The following is a 15,181-nucleotide window of genomic DNA, read 5'->3' on the forward strand; positions in this document are numbered from 1 at the left end:
AGAGAAAACAGAGCATGAGGGGGATACTGGGAGAGACCTAGGCCATTCCCACTGCAATGCCACCTCCAGGTGGGGCATGATGGAGCACTGCCTTTGGAGTTCCTCTGCCCCCAGGATGATTGCAGAGCCGGATGATGAACCATAAGAAATGGATGGACACTGGTTCCCAGTGAGGGGAGGCCAACAAAGGATGCTATGTCCCTCTGGTGGTCTACCTGTCTGGAGCTCAAGTGTGGGGATCTGTGTCTCCTGGAGAACAAGGCCAGTTGTGCTGGTTTTGCTGGGGTAGAGTTAATTTTCTTCACCGTAGTTGGTATGGAACTATGTTTTGGATTTGTGTTGAACACACAGTTGATAATATAACAATTGTTATCGCTGACATTGCTTGCACGGCGCCCAGGCCTTTTCTGTATTTTGTACTGCCATGCTGATGAGGAGGCTGGAGGTGCATGGGAATCTGGGAGAAGACACAACAGGGACAGTTGTGTGGTGATCCCAGCTGACCCAATGGATATTCCATACCATATGACATCGTGCTCGGTATGTAAAGTGGGAGGAGGAAGAAAGAAAGGGGGGATTTTTGGAGTGATTGTGTTTGTCTTTACAGGTCACTTTTACCTGTGATGGAGCTCTGCTGTCCTGGAGATGGCTAAATCCCTGCCTGCCCATGGGAAGTGGTGAATGAATTTCTTGTTTTGCTGTGTTTGCAGGATGGCTTTTGCTTTCCCTATTAAACTGCCTTTATGTCAATCCATGTGTTTTCTCACTTTCACCCTCATCCCACTCGTAGTGGGGTGAGTGAGCAGCTCTTGGTGGTTCTGGTGCCTGGTTGGGGTTAAACCACAACAGTGCCACAGCGAGGAAGGCCTGCAGTCACCTCCAGCAGTGGCTTTGGGCTCAGGCAGCATGCTCAGCAGCTGGAGAGGCTCGTGGTGCTCCAGTGAAGTGTCATACCAGGAATAGGATGAAGCACTCCCCATCACTGTTGAACACGACCAATGACAGACGCAAGATGTTCCCAGAAAAGGTCTGTGCCCTGGCACAGCTGGAAGGGTTTGCTGACGTCTTCTGCGCCACTTGCAACCCCCCAGGACTTGTGGGTCTGTCTCTAAGAGCCACTGTCTGTCCAGCTGGCCCTGACCCCGGTGTGTCACAGGAACCTTCTGCCTGCTGGGATTGCAGGGCATTGCGTCACACTGCTCCAGGGATGCGTCAAGCCCTCACGATGCCCTGCTGCTGCTGAACACCCCTGCTGGCCACAGCTGATAAGAGATGTTAGATGGTCACAGGAAAGGTCTTTGTCCTGGAAAAACCCAGCGCTGGTCCCAGCGGGACCTTTGCAGACGGGGCAGATCAGGTCGTCTCTGGCCTGGCCGGGGGTGCTGGCTCTGCGCTGCCCTGGGCAGGCTCCCGGGGCACCCGCACTGTTGCCATCCACCACGGGGAAATATGTTTTCTGTTCATATCATTGAAGCAAATCAGGATGGCAGCACTTCCTTTAAATCTGTTAAGGGGCATCAAAGCCAGCAGAGAGCAGTGACCTGGGCACAGAGGCTCAGTGTCAGGAAGACAAGAGAGAAAGTACAGCTTTGACCCAAAATGTCAAAAGAACAAGAAACCCCAAATTCCCTTCTCTAACCAGGCCCAAGAAGTCCTAATCACACAACTACCCACCCCCATGGATAGGGGGCTGCCAGCATCCCCACCCCTCCCGCAGGGCAGGTTTCCCATCTGCACACCCCTGCCTTTCAATTTGGGGTGCTCTGGTCTCGGCTGTACCTCCTGCTGCTGCCTATTGCCTGCTCAGGGAGATGCTGGAGGAAAGAACCTCACAAATTCACACTTGGGCCCCCCAGGTCTGGCTCTGCTGTCAGCTGAGTTGGCTGTGAGCCAGCAAGGTGTCCTCAGGGGAAAGACAGTGGAGGGAGGGGATCCTTCCCTTCTGCTCAGCCCTGGTGAGGCCTCACCTGGAAGTGTTGTGTCCAGTTCTGGGCTCTCCGTACAAGAGAGACACGGATGTACTGGAGGAGGTCCAGTGAATGGTCGTAAAAGCGATAGAGGAGCTGGACCATATTCCACATGAAAGGCTGAGACAGCTAGGAGTGTTCAGACTGGATAAGAGAAGGCTCAGGGGGATCCAGTCAGTGTTTATGATGAAGGTGGAGAAGATGCAGCCAGAGAAGATGGAGCCAGGTTGTTCCCAGTGGTGTCCAGTGACAGGATGGTAAAGGGTACAAACCAAAACACAGGACATCCCATCTAAATGTGAGGAAAACTTCTTTTTGTTCCTAAAACTGAAGATAATAAACATTGTCACAGGCTGCCCAGAGAGATGGCAGAGTCTCCATCCTCAGAGATATCTGATTTCCAACCTCTCCAGTCGCTGACCCTGCTTTAGTAGTGTTTGGAGCAGATCAGCTCCAGAGGTGTCTTCCAGCCTCTTCAGCGCTGACTCTGGTCCTGTCCCTGCTCAGGAGCTGGCTGCAGGCTGCTCACATCCTCCAACAGGGAGGATGCTCTGCCAGGCCTGCTTGGAGTCTGGGATACCAGCACGGCTGCTTTGGATTGGGTTCAACAGGCTTTGACTCTTGTCCAAGGACCTTCCCTCACACTTGGAACTTTCATGCTTCTCCTCTGGCTGACATCCTCTCAATTTTAAGTCTTTTTTCTCATTCTCTGGTCACCATTTAATCCTGATGGTCATATTACTCCTTAAATAACCAGTTTGGGGAAAATACCCTTCAGACAAGTATCACCTGTTCATTATCACCTTCCTCTTTTAGCAGGGGTTGTTCTCAAGGCCAGATGCCATGGTTGGGCTGGGTGAGATGCCCAGACCAGCCCTGAAGAAGTTGGATTGCCAGGCAGGGCACATAGGGAACTCCCCCTCTCTGGATAAACCCATCACTTTTTCTCCTTCCCCCCTCCTCAGAACTGTTCAAATCAAGGCAGCTTTGCCTAAAGCCTGCCTGCACTGGGGGAAGGTGCTGGACTCACTGTCCCAGGCCTCCAGGAGTGGCAAGGATAGTGGTTACAGGAAAGGATGAGACAGTATATGAGAGACCCCAGGCACCTCCTCTTCTCACTGTCCTGGTCACAGCATGGGGATGCAGTGGGACCCCTGGCCAACTTGGGTGAAGGCCACGGGGAGGCTGGGCCAGGAGAGATTGCACAGAACCAGGGACACAGTGTAGCCAAGTCCCAGCTGGGGTGGAGCCAAGCCTGTCCCTGCAGCCATCCAGCCTGGATGGGGCTGGCAGGGGAGGACAGCATTGGACAGCAGAGGAGGGATGTGCCCCGGCACTGCATAAAAAGCCCCCATCGGGGACGGGGAGCAGGAGGCACCCTGAGAAGAGCCCAGAGCAGCGCTGTCAGAGCTGTAGGAGAGGGGCCATGGAGCAGTACTTCTCAGCCACCCAGAAGATGGAGCAGGAGGTGATGTTCCCCAGCTTGCTCCGAGGGGTCTTCCCGCAAGAGGAGGGGGCGGCCCCGGCTGCAGGCAGCCACACAGACCTCTATGAGCGCTACCAGCTGCTCAAGGCCATCAAGCCCATGGTGGAGAAAGGCCTGGCCTCCGTCAACGACCAGAGCCCGACTGGCACTGATGCTGAAAAAGCTTTAGATGAGGGTGCAGACAGCAATCTGGAGGAGCGCCTCTCCCATCATGTCAACGGCTTGCAGCAAGTTCTGACAGACCTCACCAAAAACACCAACGCCCTTACCCGGAGGTACAGCCAGATCCTGGAGCAGATCAACCTCAGTGAAGATCAGTCCAGCTCTTGAGCCCGCACTCCCTGCCTCTGAGGTAAGAGCTTGGGGACACAGATTGCCAAGGAGGAGCTGGCTGAGGGGTAACATACTCTTCCTTATGCCCCGTCAGCTGTGTGGCTTTTCAATGTTTGCATCACATCCCCAAATCCCAGGAGTTCTGAGTCTGCACTTCACTGTCAACAGATACATTCTCCTGGATTTGTCTTTCTCAACTGCCCACTAATGCGAAATGCGCCACTGAACAAAGGCCACTCTGTGAGCTCCACATTGTTCCCAAGACTCCCCAGTTTACAGCATAGGCAATATCTTGCTGCTTCTGGGCAAACACAAAAGGTCCCAGGGACAAAAGGGATGTGTGATTGGTGGACCCTGAACTCTGGACTGCAGGAGCTGCCAGGCACTGTTGCTCCATCTGTTTCTCTTTTTTCTCTAATTGAAAATGTAACAGAGTTGTTTTTTGGGAGGAATTTGGCACTTTCAGGTCTCCAAATATCTAATTTTGATACAGCATCTGCAAACAGCTTAGACACTTCAATCTTATCCCAGCCGAAAAAGCAAACCCATTCTCCATGCTGGTGGGACTTTCATCCCTGAGACCCCTTGGGTAGACATCCTTGTGCTCCATCAGAGACAGGGCTATGGCCAAGATCCTTGTAGTGAAATGGAGAGTGTAGAAAGGTGACAGCAACAACAGAGGACATTAACAGGACTTTACAGTGTTAACCCTTGCTTAGGAGGAAACACAGCCAGGAATGAGGACATCATGACCAAACCATGTGCATTATCCCCACAGGGCGATCTGTTGTCTGCAGCCCAGTGGCACTTTTTCTCCTGTGCCAGGTCCCACTAAGGAACGCCTTTTGTGAGGAGCACAGAGCTTGGCCGTCTACCCGCCGAGCACTGCCCGTACCATCCGATTCGTCCTGTGGCTGATCCTGCCGGCAAGCCTGCTGCTTCATTTCACTCCTGTCCCAGGGGGATTTCTGCAGAGCGGAAATGAGTGTTTTGTGTTGTTGGTTTGTGGAAGGCAGCTGTAACTTTGAAGAGATGCCTTTTTCTGTGTGTGCCTAATCCTGCCCCCCCGCAACTGGTCTCTCTGATAATGTAAATGAAATGCAAAGCCTTGTGCACATGTGTCCTGTGTTTCCTACCAGCTGTCACTTCTGTATAGCTACTGTCCCCCAGCCCATGAGGGTGACAGGACCTTGGCCACCAAGGCCAGGGTGCAGTGCAGGGAGGTGAGCTGGGTTTCTCTGTCAGAGAGTGGGACTTGTATTTGCCTCGGGATGGATGTTCCCCCAGCCCTCTGTTTCTCACACCTTGTAAAACCTAGGTGTAATCCTGCCACCACCCTGTGCTCTGTGCTGGGATCCCAACCTGCTCCCCAGCATCCTTCATTCCCTTCCCTAACATCCTCTTCTCTCCTGGATCCCCAACTTCTCATCTTCCCAGTACAATCAGTGACTGCACATCCCTTCCCTTGGCCTATACTCATCCAGCTCCTCATACCCAGCACCATCTTCACTACACACAGTCCTGTGGACAGTCTGTCTCAATCCTCATTGGCCCCAGAAAAACCCAGGGTCCAATTCTGCCTTCTCCCTGCTTGTCCATGACACACTCTGGAGCCAGGAGTAGAGGAGGAGGTGGGGATGCTCAGCTGGGGTAAGTGGGAAGGCAGGGTTTTGCTCATCTTCAGTCCCTGTGAGCTGTGGGGAGACCAGGGGCAAAGCCCTCGCTGGGTGGGTGGGCAGGAGCTCCAAGCTCTTCACAGGCAAGTTGGAGCCTTCAGTACAGACTGGGTCCCACCTCCAGGTGACTCCTCTCCCAGACACCACCCTTGGGAAGTTCTGCCGAGCTGGACACTAGAGGGAGGTGTTCCCTTGCCTGTTCAGGACATTTTAAAACAAATTCAAGTCTTGAAATAGCACTGCTTTGGCTGAACAAACACTGGTCCTCCAGCAACCTTCCACTTTTGATTAAAAAAATGGAGATCTCTGAGGATCTATGGTGAGAGGATGGTTGTGACCATGTCCTGTGCTGCAGGCTCCAGTTGTTGTTGCGTGTTGCTAACATACTCTCTGAATCTGCCATATCACGAGTGAAATAACATCCTTCATACTGAAATGAGAGACTCATCAGCTCTAAAAGTCTCCATCTAAAATTAACAGATGTTCTGCAGATGGTAGCCTGTTTCCTCTGATCTCCTGGAAGCAGCTCCATGCCTTGATCACCTGTTCATGTTCATGTTAACCCCTTTAGTGGGGCTCTGATTGCTGAGCAGCAACTGAAAGTCCACAGCACTGTAAAGAATGAGAAAAGTAGGAACTCCATCCCTTGCTTTTATTTTAGTGAAGATCTAATTGCACAGAAAATAACAGAGAAAATTTCCCCAAAGAGAATAAGGCATTTCTGAAAGAGTGTGAACATCGGGAAATGCCCTGCGAGCTAAGCTGAACATGATATAAACATGGGAAAGAAGTCAATGAATATGAGTATAAGGAGAATAATTTAGTTTCTTGGGAATGTGGGCACTGATGGTCTTGTTGGGTTGTTTTAACAAATGGCAATATGAATGGTTAAATCTGTATCCCAGGGGTGCCTCCCCCCATTCATTCATTGGAGATGGAGCACACACTTAGTTGGCCAGCAGACATTTTGTTTCCTTGGCTTCTGATGGTGTCCTAGGGCCTGTCCAAAGCCAGCTCAGATCTCAGATACAAGCCATCAACCATGCATTCTGAGAAGGTGGGTGGAGCTGATAAAAGTCTGGAAGGCCTCAGGTAGGAATGTCTACAGTGTTTGTACAGAACATGGTGTTTGATTTAGGAGTGGCTCCTGAACTGCAGTCACCAGCCCAGCTGCAATTCCTGAGCAGATCTAAATCAAACTGCTGATGGTTTTGCTTTACAGTAAAATTTTCACAAATTGTGCAGGCTGGCCACAGGTCACCAGAGCAACCCAGCAGTTTTCAGGAATCGTAGAATATCCTAAGTTTGAAGGGACCCACAAGAATCAACGAGTCCAACTTGTGATCCTACACAGAACAACCCAAAAAATCACTCCATGTGCCTGAGACCATTATCCAAACACTTCTTGAACTCAGACAGGATTGGTGCCATGACCACTTCCCTGGGGAGCCTGTTCCAGTGCTCAGCCACCCTCTGGGCGAAAAACCTTCTCCTGATATCCAACCTACTACCCAAGCCACAACTTCTCTGGGCAACCTGTGCTGGTGCCTCATTACCCTCTGAGTAAATGTATGTACCAGCATAGAGATGTTCCAGCTCATTGTTATCTACAGATTTATAAAATTATGTTATGCACAATTTATACAATTTTACAAACTTGGTAACTTAAATCATATCCTTCATGAAAAGGGGGGAAAAAATCCAGCAGTGGGTAATTTGTAAAGCAGGACTGAAAAATGTCATCTTAAAGCAAGTCATCCAGTTGGTGGGATTAAATAGTAAAAGTCAGACTTTTCACATACATAGTAACTTCTAGTCAAAACACTTTACAGACTTTATGGGACATTCTTTGTCCCATAATGTGCCAGAAAAAGTGGCCAAGTTATAAAAAAGGAGCAAAAGAGCGGGGAGACCGGACCAGCATGTTCATCACACTGAAGGACAAGCCATGGTTGGTCTAGCTGTAGAAAAGAGTTGTGGACATCAGCTAACAAATATTCTTTCACTGAAGTGCTAAGGATCTCTGTAGTAGCATTGAAGGTTTGGCCTCAAATGCCATTAGCCACCCTTGATTCTGATTTGGGGAAACCTTTCAGATGAGCTTTTGAACAAAGTAAACTAATTTCCTGCTCTTTACCCTTCCCTAGTGAAAAGTTTGAGTGAGGAGAGAGGTGAGGGTCCACCTGTCTATCCAGTTCTGTAGCTGCAGAAGGAAAGGTTATGACCTCCATCATCAAAGATGTGATGGACGTGAACTCTGTCAGGATATTTTCTGAAGCACCTACATTAACCAGCCTGAAGAATAGGATTTGCCGGAATCAAAGGCCCAGAACATGTGGATCTTCCAGCTCTCCCTCTTTTCCATAAGCCAATTGATTCCAATTGATTTTTTAAAATTTATTACAAGTCACAAAACCTGGGCTCCCAAGCAGACCTCATTAGTGGATCCAGTACTATCACTTCTGCTGGTCTGGCAAATGGAAAATTCAAACCTTTCTATTCAAAGCAGCCAAGATACCTCAGACATAGGTTATTACTGGGGATTCCTTAGGATTTGGGTTCAATGGCAGGTTCACCCAAATGCACAAAACATTGAAAAGAGTCTGGGTCCAGCTTTGCTGGAGCCCTTGGTGAGGACAGACTTTATTCTCAAGGTGAGTGAATCAGTGCAAATTCTAACTCTTTTTTCTCCGTTCCTCAACCTCCTGCTCACCTTAATGCTGTCTTCTGGGAGGATACAGACCCAGCAAAATTCCAGGAGAACTCAAAACAACAAAGCTGGTGTCCATGAGCACGATGAAGATTTTGTGCCAATTATTTCCTTGTATATCACACTGTTGATTTTCATGAATAATATCTCCCCCTGGAAGATTTTTAGGAAGCACTCTATTTGTCTGAGATTTTCCCTTTTGTTGCTGGTACCAAGAAGCAGCTTGAAATGAAAGACAGTGAGGCAAGGTTGGTAGAGGAGGTAACACCTTTTATTAGACCAACAGAAACTGAAAAAAAAAAAATTGAAAAAAACCCAAGCAAGGTGAAACAGAACCTGACAGACCTAAGAAACAGTCCTGAGAATGGCTCATGTGCCCTAACGCCTGGATGGTTTTATCCATCTGTGTCAGCTGATCTAATAAAAGATGTTGTCTCTCATTACAAACATTAAGTTACATCTATACCACCATAATGAAGTAAAGACACAGAAGTGATGAGTGGCCTGAAGACAAACTTGAAAGCACCAGTGCACTTGGAAACACCTAGAATAAAACAAAGGAGATTCTGAAGGCCTGTGGTCTAATTCTGGAGAGGTTATTTAGGCTCACTCTGATTTGATACTCTGCATTTGATAAATTAACAAAGACATAGATTCATCATAGAATCACAGAATGGGTTGGGCTGGGAAGGAACCTTAAAGATCATCTAGTTCCAAACCTCCCTGCCATGGGCAGGAACACCTTCCACTAGACCAGGTTGCTCAAAGCCCCATCCAATCTGGCCTTGAACACTTCCAGGTATGGGGCAACCACAGCTTCTCCTGGCAACCTGGCCCAGTATCTCATCACCCTCACAGTAAAGAATTTCTTTTTACATCTGATCTAAATCACTCCTCTTTTAGTTTAAAACTGCTCCTCCTTGTCCTGTCATTTTCTACCCAAGTAAAAAGTCATTCTCCCTCTTTTTTATATGCCCCCCTTTAAGCATTTACAAGCCCACTTGCAGTACATCCTTGTGAGTGTTTTGATGTTGTAACAAATAGTTTCATTATCACTAAATCTACGGTGCTGTTCACATTCTATATTTGGTAGACATAGGATATTAGAAAACACTGTCATGCAAAGATAATAATCAAATATTTATGACCAGTTGAAAAGAATAGTTCAGGCTCAAGTAGAGATTTCAGTTTGGTTTTATTTACCTTGCCAAAATTACTCAGTGCCCAGTGACTGTATGGGTGAGAAAGAAAATGCCACCACCTTGGACAGGTTGTAGACACCCTGATCTGTCGTCAATGGGAATGACAAATGGGATCAATGAAATGGTTTGGGATAAATAGCAGCTCATGGAGGATAAAAAGCTGCAAAAATGTTTACTGGGAAATGCCAGGTTTGAGACAACCAGTTGTCGAGGCAGAGGCAGACACACAGGCACACATTGTGGGGCTCCTTGTTTGGAATGGATTGTTTGGCACTTAGTCACCACACCGATAGCATTGCAGGAGGTGTGCACTGGCAGCCAGCCCAAGTCCACCCTGCACCTTGCTGGCTGCCAGAAAACTAATGAGCAAATACTTCCGCTTTCAAGCTGTTCCCTCCCCTCTCCCTACACCTGCAACTAGTACCAGGGCTGTGGCCAGAGCTAACTGGAGCCTGCGGGGCAGCAGCTGGGTTGGGAGTGTGGAAAAGCTGACCCAACAGAGAAAGACCAAGTGAAAGAGGCTTGGAGCACAGCTGGGAGACACCCTGCGTGTAGGGTAGGACCCTAGCACTGAGCAGCAGGTTTTCCCAAACAGCTGAGCCCTCAGCTCCTGGGGAAGATGAGTATTTCGTCAGAGCACAAGCCCCTTGGGAAGCAGGTCACTGGCAGCTTGCATACGGTGAGTAAGGTACAGGCTTAAGGGCACAATCTCTTCATGCGGGATCAAAGCACCCTCTTTGGGCTACATTTGAGTGTTTTTTTCCCCCACCTGTTATCCTGAAGACACCAGGATTTGCCAGATGTATGACTAAGAAGATCCTAGTTAAACAGCTGTGTCTGACTCTGGCATCTTCGCACTTGTTTGCTTACAGAAGTAAGCAAACAAGTCCCTCACAGGTATACAAGGTCTGGCAAAGCAAACAACCAGATTGGTTCTTCTTCTCCTTAAACAAGAAGTGGAATTCAATTAATAGGAACTTTAATTGGTCAGATCCCTAAATAAAGGTCTGCTGTGGGTTTGGGGGTTTTCAACAATTCTTAAGAGTCTCTAATGATGCAAAAGCTGTCCTGTGTTGTTAACATGCAGAATCATCAGGTGGGAGCAGTAGTTTTTCTACCTATTAAGAGAATTAGTGGCAATCTCAGACAAGCAGAATATTACTAGTCAGCAATCATTGATGAGATGATTTCTTTTTCCTCTCCTCTGCCCTCAGTCTGTTGCTAACCAGTTTGTCTTCTCTGCTATAGTTATACAGTCTCTCCTTCAGACCTCTCTGCCTTTAAAAACCCAACCTTCTTGTGCTGAGCTTTTCAGGTGTAGGCTATAAAACTTTCCCCAGGGAGGTAACTGTTTTACAGATTAATAAACTGGGCAAAAATAGGGGAATGACTTTCCTAAGAGTCACCTTGCTGGCTGGTTACAGAACTGGAAATCAGCTGGTGCCATCTCTCCCAGCCTGCTGGGAACCAGTTTGGTGCCAGGTCAAAACCATTAATTATGTGAACATAAAGTTAGTCGGGCTACTGTATTAATGAAGAACATGTTATCCATTTGTATTAGTGACAAACAGCATGAAAAAACCAACCTGCCATCTGAAAAAGGAGTAAAGGCTCAAAAGCATGAGACCCTTCTGTCAAATGATCCCTGCTGGGAAGAGCTGTTAGTATCACTTGGACTAATGGCAAATCTCCTAATGACAGACTTTGCTACAGAAACAGCTTTGGGCTGTGTTCTTCAGCGCATGGTAATCACAAGACAGTCTCAGACAGAACAATATTAGTCATTGACCCCCAGGTAAATGATTGCCCTTGAGACAAAGCCACCAAACTAGTCCAAAGCAATATTCCAGCTGGGTCTTTGGCCTCAATCTTCTATTGCTTCTCTAGGTTGCTTAGGCTGTGAGCAAATTTCTGCTAAATCTTGGAGTTTGCTGCTGTTCAAAGGGAAGGTTTCCCCCTGCACCAGGTTATCTGTTCCTAGTTCCTTCCTTTTGTCAGCTCTGTTACTTGCTAAATCGTCTGTGAGCCAATCCAGCTCACTAAGATGAAAGAGAAGCAGAGCTGGCACGAGATGAGGAACAGAAGCACATAGGTAGGTACAAGGACAGAAACAGAAGAGGGCAGCAGGAGCCCCCCCTTCTCTTGACATGAGCTGTGAGATGAGCTCACGTCACCCCATGGGTTTGTACCTGTGGGATCCAGCTAAGCACTTAAGTACACACTTCACTTGAGGCATGTGACTAGCAGCACTGAGGCAGATCCTTGCATGATCGGATCCAAGAAAGCGCAGGTGAGCTCCTGGAAAATAGGGTTGTTTATTGACTCACGCCTTCCCAATGGCAGGTGTGGCCCTGGCCAGGCTTGTGACTTGCATTACAGCAGTGAGGGTGGGGGGAAAAAGAGCTGCCTTCTTTCTTCCCTCTTCTTTTCATCTGCTGAGAATTATGTGAAATGACCAAGTGCAAAGGGAGACTATTAAAATTCTTCACCACTGAACTGTCAGGAAGGTCAGACTAGACACTAGGTCCAGCTTTCCAGGCCTTCAGACCTCCTCCAATTCAGAAAATGGTGTTAATGCATAGGGAGAAAAAAAAATCCAAACAAATTCACAAACTTTACATTCTTCCCTCTTAAATCCACGTCAGTTTCATGAATTATTTCCTTTACTTCCTAGCTAAAGCTATCATATATTTTTTAGGTGCTTTGCTAAACAGCTTCTGTCCAGCACCTCTGATGTGCTGGATTTTTTTCAGCATTTGTAACTTTAGTTTTTAGTGTTTGTAGCTTTAGTTCCTCCTTTGAAGAGAAAAAAACAGCTTAGGTGGTAAGAATGAAGTGGCACAACTTTGGGTTCTATCCCTGTTCCTCTGCACACGGGGAGGATGAGGGCTCACATATTGCTCTTGCTGTAAGGACAATGGCCCACAGGGACAATGCTTGTGTGGGACTTAGGAGATCAGTGTTGAATCCTGTAGTCACTCACAGCTTCCCTGGGCAGGGTACTTCTTTTCCCTCTTCCCCCTTGGGAAAACAACATTTTCCTACGTCCCAAGATGTGGCAAAGACTTATCCATTTAGAAATGTCCAAGTCTCTGCTGCTCTGGTTGCAAGGGCTGTATAAGCATCCTGCATCTGCTTTTAATAATAAATGGGGTGGATGCTCCCATCTGATCCCCAAGAGATGGGAGCTCATACCGCTTTTCACACAATCATTCCAACTCCCATGCTGATGGCCTCAGACTAGTAATGCACATGGCTTTTTGTCCCTTTGTGATACTTGCAGTTGTCACCAATCGTGGAATTAAATGTTGGTGGGGAGATGTACACGACAACACTGAGCACCTTAAAGAAACACCCTGGATCCAAGCTGGCAGAGATGTTCACTGGCCAGCCCAAACTCAGGACTGACTCTGAAGGGAGGTTCTTCATTGACAGGCCAGGCACCTACTTCAAATACATCCTGGAGTACCTGCGCAGTAACCAAGTGCCCACCCAATGCATCCAGGATGTCTACAAGGAGGCATTGTTCTATGACATAGAACCTCTAATCAAGCAGCTAGAGGACTCCCCACAGATCTTTGGGGAGCTTGTGGCAAGGAAGCAGTTTCTGGCTCGTGTGCCCAACTATAGTGAGAACATTGAGCTGATGATCCGCATTGCAAGGGCGGAAGCGGTTGCATCCCGCCGGTCCAGCGTCATCGTATGTGTGGTCAGAACTGAGGAGGACGCGGCCAGGTGTCAGGATGCCCTGAACAGTTTGGACATGGATAAAAAGTCTGTGGTGAAATTTGGCCCCTGGAAGGCTGCACCAAGTATTTCTGATCTTCTGGACTGCATTCAAATGGATGTTGAAGCCAAAGGGTATAAAGTATCCTTTCAGCCCCACATTGCTGAAAAAGGTTTTCGCTTCAAATCACATGACTTCTTCTACAAGTTCCTGTTCACCTGGTGGTAGCAAAATGCCATCATTGGTGGGGAATGGAAGGAAGCAATTATTAAAACAAATTGGCCTGGGCCATAGAGACTAAGCCATAAACTACCAGAGAGACAGGAAGAAATGCATGGGTCAATGAAAGGATATCCTTTGGCTGTTTGCCAAATTAAATTAAGCACTTAACAGTTACTATTTTCTTGGGCTTTAGGGGATAGCTTTCTAGGGGATTTAAAAAGTACCAGGAAAAGGAAGAATTTCACTCTTTCAGTGTTGCTGACTATTCGTTAAATTCAGAGAGATGGATCTGTGGATCGAACCAACCTCACTCAACCTGAGAGAAATGAATAATCCCAAATGTGTCTCATGGATATGTAGAGTTGGTCTCTTGGTGCAAATGGGAACAGGTCACACGTGAAAATCCTGATGGAAATAGTGACATCAACACATGTTCAAATTAAATTTGGCTTCTTAATGAGAAGGCAGAAGCTCTTCTTCTCCCTGCTTTCCACACCAGAACCTGGGTTAAAAAGAAGGATTCAGTGTCTATGATCTCTTCTTATTCCTTCAGTAGACAGCCTGCTCTCTAATTGATGTATTTATTACCACTAATTATTATTTATTCTGAAGGAAAGATAGAGAACCTCAGTTCCAGGATCAACAAAAGGCAAAAATACCATCACTTATATGAGAAGTTTATAATCTAAGGACATGTACTCATCTCTCAGGCCACCCAATTTTAATTTTTTCTTATGACATTCATTATTATTATTATTATTATTATTATTATTATTATTATTATTATACTATTTCTAAATATATATCCTTCTGGAAGAATTGGGAAAATCCACCCTGATTTGATGGGAAGGAAGTGTTACTGAAGCAGTAGCCTGAAAATTCTCTTTTTTTATAGAACACAAGTTGGGTCCTAAATTGTGTTTTAAAAATCTTAGAATTTGAAAGTTTATTTTTATACTGGATATGTCTTGGTTTTAATCACTCTGAAAATCATAATGGCTAATTTGATAATGATTGTATTTCCTTCACTTCTTAGAAGATGGATTTCTTCCAGTTAAGGACAATAATCATAGAATCATAGGATGGTCCCTGAGATGTTAAATAAATAACTTTTAAAAGCTTTTTGAGTGATGCAGAAGTGCTTTATTTGTTTTTATTTACTTTATTTACTAACAGGTTCCAAAGTCCTGAAATTTTTTCTTTATGGCAATGGATTTGAATCATTCCTAATTAAGCTGAGTTTCAGATGTGCTCATCCTAGCACAGATTCCTTGACAGTGACAGTCATGAGTCGTGCCACTGACTGCATGGCAGTTCTGCTGTATGTGTGAGGAGATTCTCTGAGATCTCTCACATTCCTAACCTTGGTAAGAACAGACACAGTCAGTGTCTGAGATGACAAAAAACATTAGAAAATTGGATCTTTTGATCCTAACCAAGTGATTAGAAGAAGAGAGATTGAGGAGGCCTCCCAGTAGACAAAAGGCTGCTTTAAAGAGATCTGTTACACTTTGTACATACCAAAGGTCAGAAAACCAGCTGAAGTCACAACACAGGAGATGAATATTAGGAGAAAACCTTCTGATTATAGGGTAGCTAAAGTATCAAACCAACCAACCTCCTAAGTCTACAGGACTGCTGCCATGAGAAACTTTAATTTGCACATACTCAAATCCTATGTTCAGTTTTGGGCCTTTCTTGATAAGACAGACATTGAGGTGCTGGATTGTGCTCAGAAAAGGGCAATTGAGATGAGGAAGGGCTGGAGCACAAATCTGATGAGGTCTGGATGAGGGAGCTGGAGATGCTTAGTCTGGAGACAAGCAGGCTCAGAGGGGACTTTCTCCTTCTCTACGAG

General features: G+C 46.7%; 1 protein-coding gene across 2 annotated transcripts; it reads left to right on the forward strand.

The window, feature by feature from the left end:
* The first annotated feature begins 5,025 nt into the window (after positions 1-5,025).
* Positions 5,026-14,434, forward strand: KCTD14 (potassium channel tetramerization domain containing 14). Of its 2 annotated transcripts, none has more exons than XM_027667112.1 (2): positions 5,026-6,519; positions 12,658-14,434. In XM_027667112.1, the coding sequence occupies exons 1-2, from the start codon at positions 6,505-6,507 to the stop codon at positions 13,327-13,329; spliced, it is 687 nt and encodes a 228-aa protein (XP_027522913.1). In that variant the 5' UTR covers positions 5,026-6,504; the 3' UTR covers positions 13,330-14,434. The 2 variants fall into 2 exon arrangements, with proteins under 2 accessions (XP_027522913.1, XP_027522825.1); XM_027667024.1 differs by lacking the exon at positions 5,026-6,519 and adding an exon at positions 9,527-10,053.
* Positions 14,435-15,181: the final 747 nt, after the last annotated feature.

Source organism: Corapipo altera, unplaced genomic scaffold (genome assembly GCF_003945725.1).
Source record: "Corapipo altera isolate COAL_440 unplaced genomic scaffold, ASM394572v1 0, whole genome shotgun sequence".
Lineage (NCBI taxonomy): Eukaryota > Metazoa > Chordata > Aves > Passeriformes > Pipridae > Corapipo > Corapipo altera.

What these genes read in the sequence shown, in the direction of transcription:
- KCTD14 (XM_027667024.1), top strand. Translation starts at nt 9,994, where the DNA reads ATGAGTATTTCGTCAGAGCACAAGCCCCTTGGGAAGCAGGTCACTGGC. An exon ending in TCACTGGCAGCTTGCATACG is followed by an intron (nt 10,054 to 12,657) that starts GTGAGTAAGGTA and finishes TGATACTTGCAG; the next exon opens with TTGTCACCAATCGTGGAATT.